Here is a 26,576-nt window from a genome sequence, read left to right as displayed (position 1 = left end):
TCCAGCATCTTCACAAGGTCCTTTGCTGTTGTTCTGGGATTGCTGGGAATACGTATTTCCCTCATTAAAATGTAAATCAATTTATAACATTTTTGACATGTGTTTTTCTGGAATTTTTGTTTTGTTATTCTGTCTCTTACTGTTCAAATAAACCTACCATTAAAATTATAGACTGATCATGTCTTCGTCAGTGGGCAAACGTACAAAATCAGCAGGGGATCAAATACTTTTTTCCCTCACTGTAATCCTACAACCACACCTTCAGCATAGCCTAGCCTAAGCCTACTCTGTGAATTCAAAATAACCTTTTCAGAATGGTATACGCATAAAAATAACTTATGTTGTTTAAGTTATTTATCAATTAGACTAATACATACAGTTGTTTCATTGTCATACTTTAATGTTAAGTTTATTTTTTAAAGTTAATTGCAGAAACAGATAATAGAAATATGTCTGCCTTATGAGTATGCCATACTATTCAACAACTTCACACGTAATAGATATTGAATAAAGGCTCTATGAAGGTTATGAATGTTTCGACAATCCATATGCTTGAAGTTGTCCCAAATGTAGCACAATAGTCTATTGACCAGAGCCATTGATCAGAGTATAGATATTTCCTGAATTCAGTAGTAGTCTGAAGCCTGATAATAACATGAACATGTAAACACATAGAGGTAACACTGTATCCAGATTACTCACATAGTTCAGGCAATTCCTCGTCCACTTAGTGGGCCATGTGGATCCATACATGGTAGAACTCCCGTTGGATCAGGGGTCTTCTGCAGTCTTCTTCAGAGAAATGATCTGAAGACAAGACAACAATGGACAACTCCAGTCTGAACAGGATGAGCCACATGACACAAGTCACAGTTATCCAATTTTGTCTGTAACTGATTATTTCAACTCTAAACTATCACATCACTGGAATGCTGGAGTGCTTGACTTCATGGAAAGAGAAAGCTATAGTATCATCCAATAGAGTTTGATGGAGTATAATGATAAAAGTCCAGTGAGGGGTGTGGAGGTTTACCTTGGCAGCTTTTGGTGACAGTTATTAGTTATTGGTGACTATGGTCTGGCTGACAATAATGGTTTCATTGTGGCAGGCATTGGTGCTATTCAATCTATATTGACATATCAACAAACATTACTCAACCCAGTGCAACCAGTTTCAATAAAATACTTGTCAATTTAAAAAATCAAAGTTACATTTCCCCAATATACCCCAATGTTAGATGACCAATAAGCCAATAATAGGTGGATGCTCATGACTTCAATGGCAATTGTTTAAAATGTGGATTAATTCCAAGCCAACCAAGAATATAGTAGACCCAGAGGTCACAGACGAATAGCTCACATTCACCCTAACATTCTCCTCCGAGCATCAGTGATTGGAACAGATCCTCAGATTGAAAGGCCAAACAAAGAAGCCTTTCACAGACTCCTACTGAATGCTCCTTCAATTCCTAATATCAAGGAACTCACCTCAGTATTTCTGTTTTCAGACTTTCATGGACCCAAATTGTGTATTTTTTCTGCAGTCCCATCACAATATAATTTATCTTAGATTATAGACATTTCTTGTTTCTGGTGCTTTATTTTTGTACATGTTTTTTCCTTCTTAAACAAACAGCCTACCTACAGTGAGGGAAAAAAGTATTTGATCCCCTGCTGATTTTGTATGTTTGCCCACTGACAAAGACATGATCAGTCTATAATTTTAATGGTAGGTTTATTTGAACAGTGAGAGACAGAATAACAACAACAAAATCCAGAAAGACGCATGTCAAAAATTTATTTGCATTTTAATGAGGGAAATAAGTATTTGACCCCTCTGAAAAACATGACTTAGTACTTGGTGGCAAAACCCTTGTTGGCAATGACAGAGGTCAGACGTTTCTTGTAGTTGGCCACCAGGTTTGCACACATCTCAGGAGGGATTTTGTCCCACTCCTCTTTGCAGATCTTCTCCAAGTCATTAAGGTTTCGAGGCTGACGTTTGGCAACTCGAACCTTCAGCTCCCTCCACAGATTTTCTATGGGATTAAGGTCTGGAGACTGGCTAGGCCACTCCAGGACCTTAATGTGCTTCTTCTTGAACCACTCCTTTGTTGCCTTGGCCATGTGTTTTGGGTCATTGGCATGCTGGAATACCCATCCACAACCCATTTTCAATGCCCTGGCTGAGGGAAGGAGGTTCTCACCCACGATTTGATGGGACATGGCCCCGTCCATCGTCCCTTTGATGCGGTGAAGTTGTCCTGTCCCCTTAGCAGAAAAACACCCCCAAAGCATAATGTTTCCACCTCCATGTTTGACGGTGGGGATGGTGTTCTTGGGGTCATAGGCAGCATTCCTCCTCCTCCAAACACGGCGAGTTGAGTTGATGCCAAAGAGCTCCATTTTGGTCTCATCTGACCACAACACTTTCACCCAGTTCTCCTCTGAATCATTCAGATGTTCATTGGCAAACTTCAGACGGGCATGTATATGTGCTTTCTTGAGCAGGGGGACTTGCGGGCGCTGCAAGATTTCAGTCCTTCACGGCGTAGTGTGTTACCAATTGTTTTCTTGGTGACTATGGTCCCAGCTGCCTTGAGATCATTGACAAGATCCTCCTGTGTAGTTCTGGGCTGATTCCTCACCGTTCTCATGATCATTGCAACTCCACGAGGAGAGATCTTGCATGGAGCCCCAGGCCGAGGGAGATTGACAGTTATTTTGTGTTTCTTCCATTTGCGAATAATCGCACCAACTGTTGTCACCTTCTCACCAAGCTGCTTGGCGATGGTCTTGTAGCCCATTCCAGCCTTGTGTAGGTCTACAATCTTGTCCCTGACATCCTTGGAGAGCTCTTCGGTCTTGGCCATGGTGGAGAGTTTGGAATCTGATTGATTGCTTGTGGACAGGTGTCTTTTGTACAGGTAACAAGCTGAGATTAGGAGCACTCCCTTTAAGAATGTGCTCCTAATCTCAGCTTGTTATCTGTATAAAAGACACCTGGGAGCCAGAAATCTTTCTGATTGAGAGGGGGTCAAATACTTATTTCCCTCATTAAAATGCAAATCAATTTACAACGTTTTTGACATGCGTTTTTCTGGATTTTTGTTGTTGTTATTCTGTCTCTCACTGTTCAAATAAACCTACCATAAAAATGATAGACTGATCATTTCTTTGTCAGTGGGAAAACGTACAAAATCAGCAGGGGATCAAATACTTTTTTCCCTCGCTGTATTAGAACCACACAAGCGTTATATCACATTCTATCACTTTCTATCTGGGCGCTTTTATTTTGAAATGTCAATCAAACCGGAAGCTCTTGTAAACACGTGATCAGAGCCAGACCATACAATAAACAAAACGTTTGAGTTAGCTAACTAATTTCTCGGGAGTTTTGTGGAATGGGCACAGCTGGTGCTATCGATTGAGTGTAAAACAGTCATCTTGACCCAAATATAAAGTAACCAAGGACATTAAAATGTTTGGATGTTTGGTTGCTGGTAGATTGGTAAGTATGTAACTTGCTAACGGCAGCAAGCTAACTTGGGACTGAAATGACAGCTAGCTACACATTTGATATGAAGGGACAATGTGTTATTGTATTCCTGCTGTTCACTGGTCATTTATACTCGTGGCTACATATACCCATTGATTGTTGAACACTATAGCTAGTTATAAATGCTTTATGATATGTGTTTAGCAGAGCCAAACAGATGTTTTGTGTACATCATGGCTCTGCAGTTTAGCTTGTATAACTTTTCTTACCCTAACTAGCTAGTATCATAACCGAAATTGTACTCCAATGTTTTTTTGTGTCATTATAAACAGGAAATGTATAGCTTTGAAGTATATTTCCTACTACCATGACAGGTCCATGGACATGCAAGCATGCATGGCTGTCTATGAGTAAGTCGCTCTGGATAAGAGCGTCTGCTAAATGACTAAAATGTAAATGTAAATGTATGAATTGTCCCTATAGAGATACATCAAGATGTCCCTACCAGAGGAGGCCGGTGGGAGGAGCTATAAGGACAGGCTCATTGTGGTCCTCTGTAGCTCAGCTGGTAGAGCACGGCGCTTGTAACGCCAGGGTAGTCGGTTCGATCCCCGGAACCACCCATACACACACAAAAAAAATGTATGCACGCATGACTGTAAGTCGCTTTGGATACAAGCGTCTGCTAAATGGTATATTATTATTGTAATGGCTGGAATGGAATAAATGGAAAGGTATCATACACATCAAAGAAATGGAAACCACGTTCGACTCCTTTCCAGTTATTATGAGCCTGTCCTCCTGTAACTCCTCCCACCACCCTCCACTGGTCTCTACCTACCCCCCAATTCCTCAGTTTACAAAAAAAAAGTGGCAGGGTCGAACTGCTGAAATACAGAAACAGATTGTGCCTCATGTAGGAGTCAAAATTGTATTTTAGGTCCAGACCGACGCCCAGCAGGTTGCTGGTGACAAGTTCGTCTTCAACCTACCAGACTATGAGAATGTGAACCATGTAGTGGTGTTCATGCTGGGCACAGTGCCTTTCCCTGCAGGGATGGGTGGCGCCGTCTACTTCTCCTTCCCGGACCCCGTCAGTGGGCAGGTCTGGCAGCTCCTGGGTTTCATCACCAACGAAAAACCAAGTGCCATCTTTAAAATATCTCAATTAAAACCAGGTGAGTATCAACCAATCAAATGTAGCTAATAAAGTTCTTATTACATTAGCAGTTGTCACAAGGTGTTTTTTCAGTATGTGTGTGTTACACAGTGATGTAGTGGTAAAAAACTAGGTGGGTAAACTGATTGCCAGTCGCGGTGAAAATGAAATGGTGTTGTTTCTGCTGTCTTCCTATAGGTGAGGGTGGAGCGCATCCATTTGGAATGATGGCAGTACCTCAGCTTGCCTCCATGGCCCAAGTCGGTGTATCTATTGAGCCTTTGGAGCAGCTGGTCCAACAGACGCCTGTATCAGGTGCCACTGTGTCCGCTGTTGACTCTTTCATGCAGGTTAGTTAGAAGAATATTATGGGTGGTTTGCAGTGTACATAATCAGTGAAAGTAATCTTCCTTTGATAATATGTATGAGTCAATACTCAAGCTGCTTGCTTTGATTGCTGTGTCCTAGCAACACGGGTGTATTTACAGTGCCTATAGAAAGTCTACACCCCCTTCAACTTTTTTCACATTGCTGTTACAAAGTGGGATTGAAATAGATTTCAATATTTTTTTTGGGTCATTGATCTACAGAAAATACTATGTCAAAGTGAAAATAAAATACTACACATAAAAAATTAAATAAGTAGTTACATAAGTATTCACCCCTTTGTTTAGGCAAGCCTAAATTAGTCCAGAAGTAAAATTTGGCTTAACAAATCACAAGTTATATAGACTCACTCGGTTGACATTTTTTTAATGACTACCCTTTCCTCTGTCCCCCATACATACATACAGTGGGGAGAACAAGTATTTGATACACTGCCGATTTTGCAGGTTTTCCTACTTACAAAGCATGTAGTGGTCTGTAATTTTTATCATAGGTACACTTCAACTGTGAGACGGAATCTAAAATAAAAATCCAGAAAATCACATTGTATGATTTTTAAGTAATTAATTTGCATTTTATTGCATGACATAAGTATTTGATACATCAGAAAAGCAGAACTTATATTTGGTACAGAAACCTTTGTTTGCAATTACAGAGATCATACGTTTCCTGTAGGTCTTGACCAGGTTTGCACACACTGCAGCAGGGATTTTGGCCCACTCCTCCATACAGACCTTCTCCAGATCCTTCAGGTTTCGGGGCTGTCGCTGGGCAATACGGACTTTCAGCTCCCTCCAAAGATTTTCTATTGGGTTCAGGTCTGGAGACTGGCTAGGCCACTCCAGGACCTTGAGATGCTTCTTACGGAGCCACTCCTTAGTTGCCCTGGCTTTGTGTTTCGGGTCGTTGTCATGCTGGAAGACCCAGCCACGACCCATCTTCAATGCTCTTACTGAGGGAAGGAGGTTGTTGGACTTTCTAAAGCGTTGTGTTCAATCGTATTAGGTTTCACAAAAACAGTCCATGGGCAGCCAGGAGTTAAATACAATTCCATTTCAACTTACTGTGCCGGTGGGCAGAACAGTTGGCCAGTATGACTGGGGGAAGTTGAGATAATATCTAAAGGATCGTATTAAGAGACTTTTCAAACGTGGGTCTGTTGTAGAGCCACTTCCTCTCTGCTTACCTCGTGTCAATAAAAGTCCCCCACAAGTTATTCCTTTTTTGTCCACTTATGGCGAACGTGCAGGACTTTTATTTTGACATTGCTAAGAGCACCTACACGCTCAGCTGACACTGAAACTCAACTCTCTCTCCTCAGTTCACTCAGAAGATGCTGGACAGTTTGTATAATTTCTCCTCGTCATTTGCTGTTTCCCAGTCGCAGATGACTCCAAACCCCTCAGAAATGTTCATCCCTGCCAGTTCCATCCTCAAATGGTAAAATGATTCCCTGTTGGTCCTATTCAAAGTCAGACCATTTAAACACCTGCTTGAATTAACCCAATTAATTATTTTAAAATTTGCCTGACCCACGTTTGTGGAACCTGTGGTTATTGGGCTGGCTACAAGAAGGAAACTAACATTTTGCGGAGGAACTGCTCAAATCACTCAGTTAAGCATGGACACTGCAAAAGATCTGAACATGCTTCCTATATCAAAAGCATAAAGTCATGTGCTCCTTTGGTCTCTTTCTCCCCAGGTATGAGAACTTCCAGAGGCGCATGGCTCAAAACCCTAATTTCTGGAAGACATGAGTTGTCTCGATGATACCACAGTATTAAAAACAATGATAAATGGGCATGGACAGAGAACCAAAGACTTCATTTTCTGCTCCATAATGTCCAGGAATGGTCCTCCACAGAAGATGAAGAGGTCTTGTTTTATAGCTACAATTACTTGTAGGTCTTTTGTCAAATAAATAATATTAATTAAAACATTTCCTAAAATGTTCTTTGCGCCACTAGTTTATTCTATACATATTTAGCATGCCTACACAAGGGGATCCTAGTTGCTTCATTTATTTTCTAGTGGATGAGATGCATTGTTGGGGCAGCCTAACTGTCTCTACTCCTGTTCTCCGCATTCAGGTGGTCTGGGCTTGTATTTATTTAGTTAGCAGGCTTAACCAGCTTCTTTTCAAGCTTCAGTACCTCACAATGAGACCAGAAACATTTAGAAAAATAGCTTTTATTAAAGCCCATTTAAAAGTGAAAAGTAAGCAAAGGAGAAGCAAATAGCAAGGGGGAGAAAGCTTGAAGGGCTCCAGGGTTGCAGTCTGATTCTCCCCAAATTGTGCCCCTTTTCACTCCCCCCTCATGGGTTTAATAAGGATGGGCTGGTGTAAGTGTAATCCGGAGAAGGGTAGGGAAACAAAACAAAGATAATTGGTGCGTTCCAGATACACATTTTTCTGCGCAGACTGTAGCACCGTTGTGTCATGTTGGGAGTGGTTCCTGAGATGTTAAACCCCTCCTCCATTGGACAGATCTGATGCAGACTATACACAGAAAATGTGTACCTGGAAAATGTCTCCGGTTCCTGACAGCAAAGTGACTGGTTCGTCAGATAATAGAGTCGGCTGCTCATTGTCAACGTCATCTTCATCTCAGGCGGTCCCAGCGCCAGATAGAGGCGTCGTCGCAGACTGCGATCAGGATACTGCTGTCACGGCTGAAGCTGGTCTGTCTGATGGCAGAGGTGCATCTTGGGAGGGTGAGGATGGTGCATCTAAACCAGAGATCCAGGTTAGAATGTATTTGGTGAAACAACAGAAACAGACTGTCTCAGATTTTTTTTAGAACTAAACCAAGATAGACCACCGCACGTCGTTTCAAATGGGAACAAATTAGTCAGTGGGCAAAACAAGCAAGGAGGTTGGCAGAGCCAAGCACGAGCTTGCGAGATCCTATTGGCGCGCTGTAGCAGACATTTGCATATTTGTTAGGGAACGCCTACTCTGAAATGCGCAATAACTCAATTCGCCTTTGCACTCCTAAACAATGCATTTTTAGAAAACTTTAGCAAAGGGTAAAGTCTAAAAAACTTGGTCCACTCTGTTCATAAGATTGTAGCTTTGGGAACAGAAAACTGTATTGAGATCAAATGTTGAGAAAATGAGAAATTTGCAGAATGTCAGCCAAAATCCATCTTGTTCCAGCTTCTCCAACTGCCGGACACTTGGCTTCCTCTCACTACCATATTTGGTAGTGAGTGGAAACGCCAAGCGGATGCTTCACATTTATACATCCGGTGAAATATCTGTCTCATTGTTCTGTGGTTTTTCTGTCACCGCCCTGGAACATTACACATAACAAGGAGAGGAGCACTCTCTACTGGCCTTCTAACATCACTTCTTCTCTCAGGCAGTCTAGCATCTAGGTATGGACCACTGCTAAGGTGAGGTGTCTTGGTGGGAGGTTGACTTAACTTTGCAGGTCCTCTACCTTCATGTCCCACACATGCAGGGAGTAGTGAAATACATGTAGTTCAACTAGTCATTTAATTACATTTTGCTGTGCTTGGTGTTAGTTGAACTAAATTCAATTATTGGTGTTTTCAGTAGTTAACTTTTTAATTTAAAAAAATGCCAAAATAAAATATGGGTAAAGTAGGCAATTAAAAAAAAAATTCAGCATCAGACCTGTCTAATTCTCATTTGAAACATATTTTTGTGTGTTTAAACCTCTTAGATGTTAAGTCCCATGTATGGGGGACTGAGCAGTTCTGGACCGGTTCTGACTGACAATTTGGAGTAAAAAGCGCTCTGAATGCCATAGGGTCCTGTGCCTTAGTGCTAGAAAGCCCCATCTGTCTGCTCACCATTTCCACTCTCTCAGCGGAGCTGACTTGAAGTGTCACGTTTCAGACCCCACATTTACATAGGGAGTGACGTGTCACATTCTCTGGCCTATCCAGACAAATAATCGATTTCCTCTGATCAAGTGAGCCCAGCCTGGGAAACGGCATATGAACGGTGACAGTCTGAGTCCAGCCGTTGTGGTTTCATCTCGCTGTGATATTCTCAGCCGGACACAGAGCTTTCAAAATGGAAAAAATACTAAATAATTTCATAGAATTGAAAGACCACTTTCTCTTGGTCACAGACTGAAGTTGTAACTAGTCTGCTCAGTGGACGTTTAGGAGAAAGTTCTGTCAGTTATGAGTGCCAATATTGTACTATTGCCACCAAGTATGATCATATTTATTTTATTGTTATAATATTTTATATTTATTTATATTTTAGTCATTTAGCAGCCGCTCTTATCCAGAGCGACTTACAGGAGCAATTAGGGTTAAGTGCCTTGCTTAAGGGCACATCGACAGATTTTTCACCTAGCCGGCTCGGGGATTAGAACCAGCGACCTTTCGGTTACTAGCACAACACTCTGACCCACTAAGCTACCTGCCGCCCTATAAGAACTGTGAAATCTTATAGTAAGTCGTTTATCATTTGTTTGTTAATATTTTTTTCATATTTGTACTATGTACTTGAGCTTGTGTCCTAAAAAGAGTACACCTCAGCAATTTATAACAACATTTACCAGAAAGGTGAGTTCCAGACCTTTCTAAAACTATACAACATTACCGGTTATTGTTTATGGCCATCATGAAAAATAATTACGTTTGGGTATGTCTATTTAGGCGGAAATCAAAATGTTGCCCTTTCATAAGGCTAAATTACACATTATGTTAACATCTGACTCCAAAGTGATCTGTTCATGCAATTACTAGTCTGACATTTCAGATGTAGTGAACTACTTTTTCAAAGTAACTTTAGTTTAGTAAACAATGTTTCTTAAGAGTAGCTTTACTTCTTCCAGTCTGAATCGGTTGGTAGCTTGGTAAACTGTGTTTTCAGAGTATCTTCCCCAACATACAGTTTCCCTACTGATGCTTACTTTGCTTTGTGAGGGTCTTCTACCTCCAGGTCCCACACATACAGTTTCCCCACTTGGTTTCCCAGAGCCAACATCTGTAGGACAAGACATGTATTATTTCAATAGTCAAACAATACTTATTGAGCTTCAGACAACTTTCTATGTGGAGAGACAATACTATACTTTATATTTTTTATGTAAAACAACAGCATTGCATCTATTTTTTATAGAGTTCCAACACCAAACCACTGTTTGCTTCCAATACTGGGAAGAACAGTAGCAGATAAGGGATTCTTCACATCCGACAGACACAACGAAAGGAGAATATCATCTTTACCTTCTGCCAGAAGTCCATGGAGAAACGCATGTACCAGATGTCACACTGGCTATAGTCGAAGCGACCCAGGATTGTCACGTTGGACTCATTTGGTTTGATGAGGTCAATGTCGTCCTCCATCTTCCCTGGTTTCCAACACACGATGGCGTTCTCACACGACTGGTCAGGACAGGAACAAAGGAGTAGGGGTTGAGGCTCACAACAGGATCCACAACCTAATAACAGGATGTAACGTATCTGTGTTTGAACAAGAAGCTTCTCACACAGTCTTACCTTGGATAAAATCAGATCTCCCAGCCAGCGTACACAGTCCACATAGTTCCTGTGGATGTCTCTGGTAGAGAAGTCTGGGAAGTGGATCTTCTGAGAGACCCATGGCCTGTAAGAAGAAGACCGAATCATCGGTTAAAGGAGAAAACATTTTTACTTTGAAAACCTCAACAAAGTGAGATTCTAACTGTAGCCTGGCAACACTGTACGATGTTCCTTTTATGCATTTTTTCCAGCCCTATTATTTGAATGCGCTTTGTTGTGGGTAAAAGTCTGCTGAATAACTGAAATATACATGGGAATACACGTACGTTTGTTGCCCACAATCAATATTTTCACCTGTTTGTCTTAGAGGGGTTGTATTCATAGGATCCGTTAATGGCTTTCTGCATCCTCTCCGAGTTGATCCGCCAGAGCTTCAGAGAGTGATCCATTCCACACGACATGATCTTCTCACCTAGCAGGTCAAAGTCCTGGCACAGACAGACTTTGATTATTAAATCAGAAATCTCATTTATTTGACATGTATTGACATTTTCAATGATAACATACACATAGAAATCCCTGACTTCTATTGATCAAGAAAGCTAGTAAGAGATGGTAGTGTGGTGTACTCACTGCGCTGAGGACTTCATCTCTATGGCCTTCTACACCTCCAAAGATGGCCACCAGTGTGTCTGTTTGGATGTTCCAAAGACGAAGGGCGTGGTCTAAAAACACACAAACACAAAGCTGATGAGATATTCACACCGACAGTTGATTTTCTGTTAAGTCATTCTGTTAATGGTGTAAATACACACAGACTATAATCCTTCCTAAATGTAAATCGTTAAGTTCTCAAAAGGTTAAGTCAGTTGAGGAAATATTATCTTCTGTAAAGTCACAGCTATGGTGAGTAGTTGTTCTACCTTTGCTGACAGATAGGAGGAGGTTGGGGTCTCTGGGGTGAAACTTGAGCTCGTTGATGGCGTTCCCGTGACCCACATAGTGCTGCATTGAAAAACAACAAAATATTCAGATGTGGCACAACTAACCCCTCCCCCTTCTGCACCAATTTAAATTCCATCCCTAAAACTACTTAGAGATTCACCCACCTTGATACACTGCATGGTGATGTGGTTGATCTACTTAGAGATTCACCCACCTTGATACACTGCATGGTGATGTGGTTGATCACCCGAATAATGCCACGTGACCCGGCCACGGCCAGGAGCGGATGGCTTGTACTGGTGTCAAAGGTCCAGGCGCAGGTGTAGAAGTTCTCATCTGCATCGGCATCCACGTAAGACTGCAGGAGTCGGATCTCTCCTTGGGAATGGCACTCATACAGTGTTACCTGGTAAATGAAGGACATCACATAGTCAGCAGTGACAAGTGGCACATGGGTTTAAGAATTAGACCCCTCATTTCTGTATTTTACGCCACCTGCGTTGGTTATTACACTTTCAACATGGTGTATGTGATGCCAAAGATACTTACTCTGTTGCTCCCCACAGTAGCAAACACAAGCGGGTCCCCTTCTTTACTGTGCCAGTTGAACTGGACCCCAAACAATGGCTGGCCATGATCCTCCTGTGTAAAGAACCAGTTAATTATGAGTTGAGCTCATGGTCAAGGTGATGAGGTATCCCTGCCTGCGACTTCAAAATCAGTGTGAACCTCGGCCCAAGGGGGAATTTCCTCTTGGTCAAGACATTGGTTTGTCCTGTGGGAGACCTGGGTTCAGAGCCCACCCGTAACATTAGCACACCTTCATTCAGCTGTTTACAACTCACACAGTATCATATGCACAGCACAGTTCACACATACTTATAACAGGCATGCCAAGTCCAAGGCTGAGATTACGACATTTCTGGAATCAAAAGTAGGCGCAGTTGACAAGATGTGACATGTCTGCAGTTGGAATTTATTGGAAATATTCTTGATAACATGGGCTCACCCTGAGGCTGTTGACGCACTTGAAGGAATATTTGCACTTCTTTGATTTCCACTTGCCCTTTCCCCAGCTCTTCCTGCCTGGAGCGTTGGCTGTGTTGGTGGGTGTGTCTGGGCGCTCCACATTGGTCCCGCTCTCAACGCTGACAGCATCATCCTACAAACACAAATGATAGCAACATGTGATGGGCTAGGTTGTGGTTGATGCGTTTGCAACCTGCAATGATGTTCTGCACCCCCTGTTCGTTACACTGGTGTCAGATGTGGGCTGGCCTACCATGAGGCCATCTAAGGCATACCTGGGTGTGAGGGGCTTGAGATAGACTAGAACAACTAAACTGACAACTGGCTAATGATTATCTACTTGGGCAATCCCAGAAGGGTCCAAAACTTGATAGCTAACGCTACCTAGAGAGCATAACTAGCCAACTAGCTAGCTTAGGTGGAGGCCCTTTGCAGTGTTGTCTCGCATCCCTTGCTCGTTGAGTGAGGCTTTTCTTATTTCCTGTTCTGGAATGTTTGAAAGGGAAATAACCACAACTAACGTTAGCAAGGTAGCTAAAAACAACAACTAGGCCTAGTTGAAATATAGGGAAAGGCCCAGCTATCATCACGAACTCCAAAATCAACTACCAGACGCTAGCTAGTTAGCCGAACTTTTCATAGCTAGCTAACGTTAGCTACTTAGCTAGCTAACGTTAGTTAACCATTTTTCATGTTGGCGCCGATACAAACAGAACAAACCCACATCGAACTTACATTCTCATCTGCAGAGAGGTCGGGATTACTGTTTTCATCACTGCTCAGCTTCTGCTTTTTTGTCGGCATCTCCTTTCCCGCTTCGGTAGGGGTATCAGACATGTTCTCCCTCCTCATCCTCCGTTCTTCTCAGATTCAATCATAGCGCGACAGCGAGAACAACTTCCGGGTCTATTATTTCCTTTGGTCTTCACAATAAAAGTCCCACACGTACCGGTAATAGTCTAGTCTAGCCAGAGACGGAAAAGGCAGTTTTTTCTGGTTCAATAAAAGTCAATGAACTAAGTAGACCAGACCCAGCTGCTATTGCATTGGTGTCTATGGGAGACACCCCGTTAAGTAGACTGGAACACAGTGACTGGAATACAGTGACCATACATACATACATATCCCAACCAGATGCCATGGATTACAGGCAACATCTGCACTGAGCTAAAGGCAAGAGCTGCTGCTTTCAAGGAGAAGGACACTAATCCGGACACTTATAAGAAATCCCGCAACGCCCTCCGACGAACCATCAAACAGGCAAAGCGTCAATACAGGACTAAGATCGAATACTACACCGGCTCTGACGCTCGTCGGATGTGGCAGGGCTTGCAAACGATCATGGATTACAAAGAGAAAACCAGCTGAGAGCTGCCCAGTGACGCAAACCTACCGGACGAGCTAAATGCCTTCAATGCTCGCTTCGAGGCAAACAACACTGAACCATGCGTGAGAGCACCAGCTATTCCGGACGACTGTATGATCACGCTCTCCGTATCCGAAGTGAGTAAGACCTGTAGCCTTTTCCTGCAGTCAAATGACCTAGTCATGGGTGGAATGTTATCCATATTTTTCATAATTTCATAATTAATAAACATTATTTCAAAAACCTGCCGAAAATCTGGTGTTTCTATGTCAAACGGTTTTGTTATATTTCAGTCTTCTGTGATGTATATAAAGCATAATATTGGGATGCAAATTCAAAATTGAATACATTTCAACTGTATATATGACAGGTGTCTTCTTTTTTTAAGGCTATAACCATGTGTGTGAGGTGTATACTTTTGTTTCAAAGTAGATTTGTTTAAGACTACCAAGACACACTCTGTGTGACCCTGATTTAGCCCACTGCAGTAAAAGGTTAAACAGGTTAACATTCACAAGGCCGCAGGGCCAGACGGATTACCAGGACGCATACTCAGCTGGCAAGTGTCTTCACTGACATTTTCAACCTCTCTCTGACCCAGTTTGTAATACCTACACGTTTCAAGCAAACCACCATAGTCCCTGTGCCTAAGAATGCCAAGGCACTACCTACCGCCCTGTAGCACTCACATCTGTAGCCCTGAAATGCTTTGAAAGGCTGGTCATGGCTCACATCAACACCATCATCCCAGAAACCCTGGACCCACTCCAATTCGCATACCGCCCCAACAGATCCACAGACGACGCAATCTCTATTGCACTCCACACTGCCCTTTCCCACCTGGACAAAAGGAACACCTACGTGATAATGCTGTTTATTGATTACAGCTAAGCGTTCAACACCATAGTGCCCTCCAAACTCATTACTAAGGACCCTGGAACTGAACACCTCCCTCTGCAACTGGATGCTGGACTTCATGACGGGCCACCCCCAGGATGTGAGGGTAGGTAACAACACATCCGCCACACTGACCCTCAACACGGGGGCCCCTCAGGGGTGCGTGCTCAGTCCCCTCCTGTACTCCTTGTTCACCCACGACTGCGTGGCAGCGCACAACTCCAACGCCATAATTAAGTTTGCCGACAACACAACGGTGGTAGGCCTGATCACTGACGATGATGAGACAGCCTATAGGGAGGAAGTCAGAGACCTGGCAGTGTGGTTCCAGGAAAACAACCTCTCCCTCCATGTGGGCAAGACAAAGGAGCCTATCGTGGACTACATGTAATTAAGGGCCGAACACGCCCACATTCACATCGACAGGGCTGTAGTAGAGCAGGTCGAGAGCTTCAAGTTCCTCGGTGTCCACATCACTAAGGACCAGCATGGTCCAAACACACTAACACAGTCGTGAAGAGGGCACGACAACGCCTCTTCCCCCTCAGGAGGCTGAAAAGATTTGGCATGGGCCCTCAGATCCTTAAAAAGTTCTACAGCTTCACCATTGAGAGCATCTTGACTGGCTGCATCACCACTTGTTATGACAACTGCTCGGCATCCGACCGCAAGGCGCTACAGAGGGTAGTGCGTACGGCCCAGTACCTCACTGGTGCCGAACTCCCTGCCATCCAGGACCTCTATACCAGGTGGTGTCAGAGGAAGGCCCTAAAAATTGTCAAAGACTACAGCCACCCAAGTTATAGACTGTTCTCTCTGCTACAACACGGCAAACGGTTCCCGGAGCGCCAAGTCTGTGACCAAAAGACACCTGAACAGCTTTCACCCCAAGCCATATGACTGCTGAACATTTAATAAAATGGCTTCCCGGACAATTTACATTGACTCCCTTTATTATTTATTTATCTTAATTGTTTTGCACTGACTCCCTTGTACTGACTCTATGCACACTCACTAGATTCTACCCACATACTCACGCATACTAGACTGACACTCCAACACACACACACACACACACACACTACAATGGCTCACATACACAAAACACACACACATGCATATTGACGCCACACACACACACACACACACACACACACACACACACACACACACTCACACATAGTCACACTTCACATACACTGCTACTACTCTGTTTATTATATATCCTGATTGCCTAGTCACCTTTACCCCTACCCACATGTACATACTGTATTACCTAAATTACCTCAACTACCTCGTACCCCTGCACATTGACTCAGTACTGGTACTCCTTGTATATAGCCTCAATATTGTTTTTATTGTGTTACTATTTCCTTTTTTATTAAGCAAATATTTGTCTTACTTTTTAAATCTGCACTATTGGGAATGGGCTCACGAGTAAGCATTTCACTGTAAAGTCTACACCTGTTGTATTCGGTGCATGTGACCAATACAATTATATTTCATTTGAACTGACACTTTTTTTCAATTATTTTCTTTGGTCTAGCCTACATCTTTGTAAGCCTGCGCTACACTGGTGTCAGATGTGATATGGCGACTTTGATGGACAACAAAGATTGTATTGTATTTATGAGGCTCTGTTCTGGTATGACCTACTTTGTAGGACGTCCTCGGGCAGATCTGGAACGCGCCCGATGTGTAATTCAAGTAGGCTACAAGCGCTCCTGAAGGTACAGTTGTCACATGCTCCAATCGGGAACTCCATTAGAACTCTTGATAGTGCATACATCGTGATCTAGCTGTGAGCACAACATGATCATCGACAGAATTATCGAGAACGGTTTGAGTCTTGTGAATCCAGGGACTGCTGAGACGAGCCCGGTGTATTTGGGGTCTTTTTACCAGGATACCTCACCTGCAACGGAGCTCAACATCTCTCTCTGTGCGCCAAACTATTTGGATGGCTGGGGCAATATTGGGAGCCCGACTCCGTCAACAGAAGACAGCCGCACAAACGGTAAAATAAAATAAAACCCTTACTTTTAGAAATTAATATACATATTTGTAATTGTTGTTAAAAACTTTTCCTCTAAGCAAGCTATTGTGTTAAGAATGATAGGGAGGGTACTTTATATTATCAGATAATAATTAATGAAGTTACTTCCTTATTAGCCTACTCCTGGAACACCGAAAAGAACACTGCATTAGTGACACGGAGTTTAGGATTAGTGATCATGGGTAGACCCAAAATCATATTTAGACCTATAATAGCACTGTGCAATGGAAGAACAAGATAGATTTGATAAATTGTACTATTTGAACGGCAGAGGCAAACAAACACTTACTGTCATTTGGTGAATGTTGTAGATTACAGTGTGAATTTGGCAGTGGTGTAAAGTACTTAAGTGAAAATACTTTAAAGTACTACTATTTATATTTTTGACAACTTTTACTTTTACTTCACTACAGTCCTAAAGAAAATAATGTACTTTTTACTCCATACATTTTCCCTGACACCCAAAAGTACTGTTACATTTTGAATGGCTAGCAGGACAGGAAAATTGTCAAGTTCATGCACTTATCAAGAGAACATCCCTGGTAATCTCGATTGCCTCTGATCTGGCAGACTCACTAAACACAAATGCTTTGTTTGTAAATGATGTCTGAGTGTTGGAGTGTGTAAAGAAATAAAAACCAAGAAAATGGTGCCGTCTGCTTTGCTTAATATAGGGAATTTGAAATTATTTATACTTTTACTTTCAATAATTAAGTATATTTTAGCAATTACATGTACGTTTGTGCTTGAACTTGGCAGGCAGAGTTCCCAGGAACTGTATTCATGTATCCTAACACTATAGATATATCATACAGCAAGGGCTTTTTGCAAATGAAAATGTTATGTATTGCTGAGTGCACCTTTAACAACAACTTCAACGCAACCACTTTTGCCTAAATACCAAATTAATCAAAAGGAGTGTTTATTTCAAACTTGCCTTGGGATCAAAGATTCTCATTGATGGTATTTATACCTGTTTCAGAGTGTTCCATGAGTGAGGTGCGGTCTTTTGGACGTTTCCAAGGTGTGCGGGTGAAGAATACAGTGAAAGAACTCATCATGCAGAAGCGCCTTAGCAACCAAAATGTACAGGTCAATGAAATGATTTATGTTATGTTATTGTTCTGCTAACTTGTGTAAATATTATGGTTATAAAATCTTACATATTGTCATATTACATATTTAGCTTACATCTGTCCATATTCTCATGATCTCTGTTTTTCATAATGTCCAGCATCACTCTGAGGGAGAATACACAGGTAATATTACAATTTTATCGACACACATTTCCCAGAAACACTGTACATACAGTACATTATAATATGATGTGCAAATGTTTTTTTTTTTGTTCGTTATCATGTAGAATTGACCTTCCTTCTCCAAGGGCATAAGAGGACTGCAGACTTCAGCTTGATAACCGATTCACCTACTAAAAGACTTGCTACTGCAAAGGCAATCCAGGTAATTGTATGATTTTGGTTATAATGCTATTTTAATTGAATCCCCTTGAACTTTCCCCACGATTCTTTGTGTTCAGGCTAGTGGTGATTTCATGGACCCAGGCTAAATAAATCCAGGGAAATTCCTCTGGTTTAGCTAATGAAGAACTAGTGAAAACCACAAAGTCTCTTGCATGTCATGTTGTTATAGCTACAAACTATATTGGGTGATATGGCCGACCACTTCAATCCATAACCCAGTTCCATTTCTCCTTTTCTGTGTAGTCTGATGTCACTTCACTTGCTCAGTTACCCTCCGGGTAAACCCCATTGAGACTCGGGAGTTACCGCCTCCACCCTGAGGGCCATTCCAGAACTCAAAATGAGGAATGGAGTTTGGCAATGTCATCATGCATATAGATGATTATGTTTTGCATGTGTGTCTCATGTAGAGTCTGCTGTTTTGGAGGGAACTTAACTACAAATATTAGTCTTCCTTATTGTTCACCTTTCATGAAAGGAAATGTACTTAAAGACAATCCCAATCAGCAGTTGAAACAATAACAAATCGTTCTAAAACACTGAGGGATGGGGCTGGAGAAATATAACCACTGTCAAATTCATAGACAGAGCTATGGATGTAAGGACTGACCATCCATGATATCAACGTTATAGTTTAACCATGTTTTGAGGCTATATAGTGTTTGTTTACATTTAGTTTGTTTACAAACATTGGAATAAAACAAACTTTTATTTTGGGTTCTGATGGAGTGTGACAGTTGAACTAAGCTCATGAGGCATTTATAAGTTATATTCTTCAAGTATCAATGGGTACATACCATTCATTTATAAGTTCAAAAACGGATGTATCAACTGCAGATTACCCGTTTTAAGTATGTATCATCCACTTCTCTTTCAGACTTTGAGCCCTCCAGAGGGAAGCACACTGGACATTGACTTCATGGACCTTGGATATGAGTCCATGAAATCAGACACCTCCTCACAAGAGACCATCCCTGACCCCTTCAGCCTCATCGACTGTCAGTCCCTCTACCCTCAAAATCACCTGCCACATGCTCCACATGCAATGGGAAACTCCTATGTCTCCCAGCCTTTCATAGCCCCGCTAACCCCAAGGGGGGTTTGGCCATTGGCTCAGTTTGCTGAAGGGGAGCCGATGACCTTCTTTCAATGGCAGATACAACAGGAAGAGGAGAAGTTGGCAGGGCTCAACCCCCAGATGCTCACAAGCCAGGATAGTGATGGAGACACGTCAGTTTGTGTAGTATTCATCAACCCGTTGTATACATTTGCCTTTTATAGATCTAAGCAACTATGCATACTCAACTCAGTTATCTTTTTAACCCAGTGGCCTCCAACTCTGGTCCTGGGGAGGTACGGGAATGCAGGGTTTTGTTCCAGCCTAGCACAGTGTTTGAACATAAACCTGCCACACCCTGTAGCTCTCTAGGAACAGGAATGTTAGTGACCACTGTTCTAATTCATCATGTGACCTATGCTTGCCAGAAATGTACACTCTTAGAAAAAAAGGTGCTATCTAGAACCTAAAAGGGGTCTTTGGCTGTCCCCATATGACAACCCTTTGAAGAACCCTTTCAGGTTCCATATAGAACCATTTTGGTTCCAAGTAGAACCATTTTGGGTTCCATGTAGAACCCTTTCCACAGAGGGTTCTACATGGAACCCAAAAGGGTTCTATATGGAACCAGAAAGGGTTTTACCTGGAACCTAAAAGGGTTATCCTATGGGGAGAGCCAAAGAACCCTTTTCGAACCCTTTTATCTTAGTGTAGATTGTTTTATCTCTGCGTTGCCAGATTCTTACACATAGCTGTGGCACAGGGCAGAAGGGCTCTAGCTTTTGTGCTGGCCAGCAAGATGGCTAACGTCGGCATGCTGGATATGAAGGAGCACAATGGCCAGGTAAGGAATTACATCCTCACGCCCAATTCTAAATGGACACCTAGCCCCAGAGACTTCTGCTACACACACACTAGTGCCTAGGAGCTGTGGCTCTGGGTTGATTTGGAATTGGGCACAAGGGTGCAATAATCACAGTTGGAATCATATAATCTGAAAAGGAGGATTTTCGACATTTGATCTTTCTTGTCTTTTTTTTTTTGTACCCAGAGTGCCCTTCAGTTGAGCGTTGCAGCCAATCAACATCTGATAGTGCAGGACCTGTTGGCCCAGGGGGCTCAGATCAACACCGCTGACTGCTGGGGCCGCTCCCCTCTGCATGTGTGTGCAGAGAAGGGCCACGCGCTCACTCTCCAGGTCAGCCCTTTGACTTTCCCACTGTGGCACATACTAAGAGTGTGATGTGATGTGAATAGGGCTCTGTATTTTATCTGACCACGTGATGTTCTAGCCTTGTAACTTGTATTGCACACCTTATCTTTGAGGCATCACTGCAGGCAGTCAACCTTAGCAGTTAGATAGTTAAGTCATGGAAGTGTCATGCCCATAGACCAGTGTAGGCAACACAGTGACTAAGGTCTGGTTTCAGTGATGGAGTGTTTTGGCATAGAGGAACTACGTCACTGCCTACGTCACCACTTTATCAGCCTGAATAAAACTCTTAAATAGTAGCTAGCAAGATGGAGATCACGGAGGTCATCTTTAATGAGTGCATTTCGCAAGTGGCTAGTTTGCATCCACTACCTTAACTAAAACCACTGCAAAAGTTTCGCCTGCATACTTTGGTTTTGAATCACGATGTTATGGCATGTCTCCCTCCCTCGAGTCCCCAGAGGTATTTTTTCCCTTATCAACGTAGGCAGTGGCCTAGTTCCTCAATGCCAAAAGAGTCCGTCATTGAAACCACACACTAGTCACTGTGTTGCCTAGGGTCGGGTTTTCCAGACTAAAGTGAGCATACCTCATCACACAGAGACTATGGTTTGAAAGGTCTGAAGAAAGGTCTGGAAACATGATGATTGTTGAACACAATCTCTGTTTCTCTTATTATTATTATAATTATTATTATACACAAGGCTTGATGACTTTAATCAATGTCTTGGCGCTAGAGGAAGGAAATAGTTGTTGTCAGGGAAACACTGAGCTGTAGGGGGGTGTGTGTGTGTGTTCTCTCTTTTAATAACACTGGTTGCCAATCACAGCAAACAAACTCTAACGTTTTTACCAGGAGCCTTGTGTTTGTTAATGTATTAATAGTGCCTTGCAATATCTTCCATTCTCCACTATGGGATCAGAGAGTTGTTTCCTCACTCTGAAGAAACAAGTCACTAAAAAAGGCTAGGTTTATGATTGCCCTGAATAATAATCAGTTTATGACTTCAACAGATGACTTGAACATAGTCTAATCTGATACAGTATGTTATCTGGACTGTGCAACCTTGGTTTTCAGGCTGTTTTACCCCCGCAAAGTTTCAAGAAGTAAAACCACAGGTTGGTTGTCAATGGTCGATTGTTTTAGACTTACAGTATATGTTAATAAGGCAGGATGTTTTGCGCCCCTGCACACCAAATATAGAGTGGTTATGCAAAACACTATAGGGAACTCTGGTGCCGTGTGCACCATCTGAACAGATCTGTCAGCAACTTTGTGATGCCATTTTGATAAGAATCTATGCAAATTTGGCTAATGACTCAATGAATGGATTTATAGGTTTCACTGAAACTTTACCACCTTGATTATCTGTGATAAACTGTCTGTCCTTTTCAGTCTTTATCTTTTAGTTGGAAGTTTGGCCCACTGTGTTTAGGACGTTCCTCCTGAATGTTTTCCTGTGTCCCATGGCGACAGTTGTTCTGTATCGGGTTAGATCTCAGGCAGTGACTTCCTCATCCCCTCATAACAGATATCTAGGACAGACAGCCAATCATAGAGCATTTCCTCAAAACAACACTGGGAAAAAAAATCCCCTTTCTTTGAAAAACTGGTTTAACAACAGATGTGCTTCTGATAAGAGGTCATGGCAAATGCACTCCCAGCCCATCAAACATTAACCGTCAACAGAACATGACACGCTAAAGCTCCCAATCATTAACACCTGTTAATCTGTTACTCATCTGGTCCTGGCTGACTCTCACAACAGTTCTTGTTGTCGGATACTAATGCATTAAGGAAGAACAGGAGCTGCTGATAAATGGCTGGCATCTAGTTAGCTCTTTTAGATCTCTAGAACTACACATTGACACTGTCGTCGTTAGCGAGGACGTTTTACTCTGACTAGTTAATTCCACAGTTGTACCTTAGCACAAGTGTGTGTTTCAATTGAAATGAAAAGTTATTCCTGTTATACCCATTTGCCCTTTATCCCTCTGTTGAACATTTTCCTTCACACACTCTCTCTTTCCGTAGACCATCCGAAGAGCTCTGAAGGGTAAAGGTCAGGAGCTTAATGTGGAAGAAGTCAACTATGATGGTGAGTCAGGGTTGCTCAGATCTATGACCTGTCAGAGTTGCTCAGAATCTGCTATATAATAGAACAGGTGAGGCAACCTGTGACTCAACCCAAGGCTGAGTCACAAACTACGACAGTCAACATTATTTAACCGTCATAATGGCAAAATAAATACTACCTCCCCAATGCCCCGTTCTGCTTTTCTCCAGGCCTAACACCTCTTCAGACAGCGGTCCTGTCTCACAATGCTGTTGTCCAGGAGTTGGGTCGTATGGCGGCGACCCCCCAGTCCCCTGGGGTGGTGGAGTTGATGCAGAGAAGGAAGCTACTGCGGGAGTGTGTCAACACACTGCTGCTCATGGGAGCCTCCTGTGCAACTAAGGTGAGTTTGAAAAGCCTTGTCCCAGATCTGTTTGCTGCCTTGCCAACTCCAACCTAGCCAACTCCTATGGTCTTTGGAGTTGGCAAGGCATCATAAACAGATCTGGAACCAGGCTAGAGGTTAAGAGTCTTTCATTTATCATTTTTGCGTATCATTCTTTGGCAGCGTGGCCCATTCCATACAGTCTGATACAGCTCAGTGTTTGACTGTACCTGTGTCTTTTTTATCAACAGGATCATAAAAGTGGTCGCACCTCCCTGCACATGGCTTCTCAGGAGGCCAATGTGGAGCTCTTACGCATCTTCCTCGACCAGCCAGACTCTCTTTCTATTGTCAATGTCAAGGTGAGATACTGCTTCAGTACCTAATGTCAAGGTGAGATACTGCTACAGTACCTAATGTCAAGGTGAGATACTGCTACAGTACCTAATGTCAAGGTGAGATACTGCTTCAGTACCTAATGTCAAGGTGAGATACTGCTACAGTACCTAATGTCAAGGTGAGATACTGCTACAGTACCTAATGTCAAGGTGAGATACTGCTTCAGTACCTAATGTCAAGGTGAGATACTGCTACAGTACCTAATGTCAAGGTGAGATACAGCTACAGTACCTAATGTCAAGGTGAGATACTGCTTCAGTACCTAATGTCAAGGTGAGATACTGCTACAGTACCTAATGTCAAGGTGAGATACTGCTACAGTACCTAATGTCAAGGTGAGATACTGTTACAGTACCTGATGTCAAGATGAGATACTGTTACAGTACCTAATGTCAAGGTGAGATACTGTTACAGTACCTAATGTCAAGGTGAGATACTGCTACAGTACCTAATGTCAAGGTGAGATACTGCTACAGTACCTAATGTCAAGGTGAGATACTGCTACAGTACCTAATGTCAAGGTGAGATACTGCTACAGTACCTAATGTCAAGGTGAGATACTGCTACAGTACCTAATGTCAAGGTGAGATACAGCTACAGTACCTAATGTCAAGGTGAGGTACAGCTACAGTACCTAATGTCAAGGTGAGATACTGCTACAGTACCTAATGTCAAGGTGAGATACTGCTACAGTACCTAATGTCAAGGTGAGATACAGCTACAGTACCTAATGTCAAGGTGAGATACAGCTACAGTACCTAATGTCAAGGTGAGGTCTCGCCTCTCTGGAAAACAAACTTATATGATAACCAATCAGCGTGCTGGCTCAAATTCTGAGTTGACAAACAAAGTGTTTTCATTGTTCTTGGTCATCAGGAGGTAAGTTAACTAAACCCTCTAACATGAGTTCTGTCTCAACCAGGCATTCAGTGGAAACACAGCACTGCACTTTGCCAGTTCTGTGCATGGTCGGGTGACTCAGGTGGATGCTGTGAAGCTGCTGATGAGGAGAGGGGCCGACCCCAGCTCCAAGAACCTGGAGAATGAGCAGCCTGCCCAGCTGGTGCCTGAAGGGCCCGTCGGAGACCAGGTGAATAATGCCCCAAAAGGGTTATTCGGCTGTCCCCATAGGAGAACCCTTTTTGGTTCCAGACAGAACCCTTTTGGGTTCCATGTAGAACCCTCTGTAGAAAGGGTTCTACATGGAACCCAAAAGGGTTCTACCTGGAACCAAAAAGGGTTCTTCAAAGGGTTCTCCTATGGGGACAGCCGAAGAACCCTTTTAGGTTCTAGATAGCACCCTTTTTTCTAAGAGTGTAGTGTAAGCACATCCAGGAACTTGCAGGTGCAGGGTACAAAAAGTATAGCATGATTCTACATTATAAAAAATAAAAATGATGCCATTGCCTGGAAATAATATAAGATACCAGCACACGGTTGAACCCTCCCGCTGTGTGAGCATTTAAGTGTTCTGGTATCTATCTTTCAGGTGAATATTCCCATGTCATTGTTTTATTATAATGTAATCATTCTTTAACGAGGCAAGTCGATTGAGAACCTTTTGTCACTTACTATTAAGGCCTGGTTAATACGCAAACACAGAGACACAGTAAAAACAGAACATGAAGAATACACAAGAGTTCAAGTGTTAGACTGGCAGACATTCAACACACACACACACACACGCTTCAACAAGATGGGACTGTTTTGCAATAATGTACCTCTGATTGATTGTTTCCCTTAGGTGCTGCGTATCCTGAAGGGGAAAGGCTACCAGGCCCAGTCTGCTACCCAGTAGGGTGCAGGATGGGATCTACTGTCCAGAAACACTGTCAGTCAGACAGTCCATTCTATGTAGAAATCATTTGCCATCGTATGTATGGCAGATGTCAGTTGTTTCAATGAAACAGTGAATGTTGTTCGCTACAGTGTAGTGTATTTTGAGGTAACCATGTTATCTTCTACCTTAAAGGGGCAATCTGCAGTTGCTACATCCATTTTTGGACTTATAAATTAATTAATATGTACCCATTGATTCTTGGAGAATATAACTTATAAATGCCTCATGACCTTAGTTCAACTGTCATACCCCATCAGAACCCAAAATGTAAACAAACACTATATAGCTTCAAAACATGGTTAAACTATAATGTTGATATCATGGATGGTCAGTCCTTACATCCATAGCTGTGTCAATGAATTTGAGAGTGGTAACATTTCTCCAGCCCCACCCCTCAGCTTTTTACCGAATTGGGCGGGGAGTACGCTTTGTTCTTGTTTCAACAGCTGATTGCCGCTTTAAGGAATGACACCTGAAGGGGTTTTCACCTGAAGGTGTCAATTATACCACTTTGGGTTAAGTCACAGGTCGACTCACCTGTAATGCCAGTGTGAAACACCTTGAGCTGGAATGTGCTTTGTATGAAAACTAAGGTGTGAATATTTGTATTGTAGAGTAAGTAGTTGCAGCATTGCAATGATATGTCTTCAAGTAAGGGGTTAAGGGATAACTAATAGATCTTTAGTAATTTAGCGTTAAGTCTTGTTTCTAAATCGGTATAACTGTTCTTAGTAATGTGTAGTAACAGTGTAATGTGTCTAGGGCTTGACCACATAGTAACAGTGTAATGTATCTAGGGCTTGACCACATAGTAACAGTGTAATGTATCTAGGGCTTGACCACATAGTAACAGTGTAATGTATCTAGGGGTTGACCACATAGTAACAGTGTAATGTATCTAGGGGTTGACCACATAATAACAGTGTAATATATCTAGGGGTTGACCACATAGTAACAGTGTAATGTATCTAGGGGTTGACCACATAGTAACAGTGTAATGTATCTAGGGGTTGACCACATAGTAACAGTGTAATGTATCTAGGGGTTGACCACATAGTAACAGTGTAATATATCTAGGGGTTGACCACATAGTAACAGTGTAATGTATCTAGGGGTTGACCACATAGTAACAGTGTAATGTATCTAGGGCTTGACCACATAGTAACATATATTATGGGATGGTAGGAGCATGGGTGTATTGCCTTATTATATTTTATTAATTTTAAATGTCTTTTCATTTACTTTATAAATAAATGAAAATTAACCATGAGTTGGCTGGTGTCACAAATAATTAAGGCATATCATGTGTCATTGAGTATGCTAAATATCTATGG

General features: G+C 42.4%; 3 protein-coding genes across 7 annotated transcripts; 2 read left to right on the top strand and 1 right to left on the bottom strand.

Moving 5' to 3' along the window:
- Positions 1–3,320: 3,320 nt before the first annotated feature.
- On the top strand, positions 3,321–6,998 carry hikeshi (heat shock protein nuclear import factor hikeshi). Its single transcript, XM_084152507.1, has 5 exons — positions 3,321–3,511; positions 4,440–4,677; positions 4,857–5,008; positions 6,367–6,485; positions 6,748–6,998. Exons 1-5 carry the CDS (start codon positions 3,482–3,484, stop codon positions 6,800–6,802), a joined length of 594 nt encoding a protein of 197 aa, XP_084008633.1. The 5' UTR covers positions 3,321–3,481; the 3' UTR covers positions 6,803–6,998.
- Positions 6,999–7,215: 217 nt separating this feature from the next.
- Positions 7,216–13,431, bottom strand: eed (embryonic ectoderm development). Of its 2 annotated transcripts, XM_084152506.1 has the most exons (11): positions 13,227–13,428; positions 12,472–12,624; positions 12,012–12,104; positions 11,677–11,868; positions 11,441–11,522; positions 11,151–11,242; positions 10,872–11,005; positions 10,536–10,641; positions 10,263–10,421; positions 9,947–10,020; positions 7,216–7,775 (listed from the first exon to the last, which is right to left on the bottom strand). In XM_084152506.1, exons 1-11 carry the CDS (start codon positions 13,341–13,343, stop codon positions 7,649–7,651), a joined length of 1,329 nt encoding a protein of 442 aa, XP_084008632.1. In that variant the 5' UTR covers positions 13,344–13,428; the 3' UTR covers positions 7,216–7,648. The 2 variants fall into 2 exon arrangements, with proteins under 2 accessions (XP_084008632.1, XP_084008631.1); XM_084152505.1 differs by having other exon boundaries at positions 10,263–10,641; positions 13,227–13,431.
- Positions 13,432–16,415: 2,984 nt separating this feature from the next.
- On the top strand, positions 16,416–26,512 carry nfkbiz (nuclear factor of kappa light polypeptide gene enhancer in B-cells inhibitor, zeta). Of its 4 annotated transcripts, none has more exons than XM_084152361.1 (12): positions 16,416–16,771; positions 17,793–17,896; positions 18,045–18,069; positions 18,195–18,271; positions 19,169–19,521; positions 20,087–20,192; positions 20,400–20,546; positions 22,597–22,660; positions 22,849–23,021; positions 23,255–23,365; positions 24,325–24,492; positions 25,147–26,512. In XM_084152361.1, the coding sequence occupies exons 1-12, from the start codon at positions 16,567–16,569 to the stop codon at positions 25,198–25,200; spliced, it is 1,587 nt and encodes a 528-aa protein (XP_084008487.1). In that variant the 5' UTR covers positions 16,416–16,566; the 3' UTR covers positions 25,201–26,512. The 4 variants fall into 4 exon arrangements, with proteins under 4 accessions (XP_084008487.1, XP_084008486.1, XP_084008485.1 ...); XM_084152360.1 differs by having other exon boundaries at positions 17,793–17,902; XM_084152359.1 differs by having other exon boundaries at positions 16,417–16,771; positions 18,174–18,271.
- Positions 26,513–26,576: the final 64 nt, after the last annotated feature.

Source organism: Coregonus lavaretus (assembly GCF_964263955.1).
Source record: "Coregonus lavaretus genome assembly, chromosome: 35".
NCBI lineage: Eukaryota > Metazoa > Chordata > Actinopteri > Salmoniformes > Salmonidae > Coregonus > Coregonus lavaretus.
Note: the sequence above shows the minus strand (reverse complement) of the source record. Positions and strands in the feature narration are given on the sequence as shown.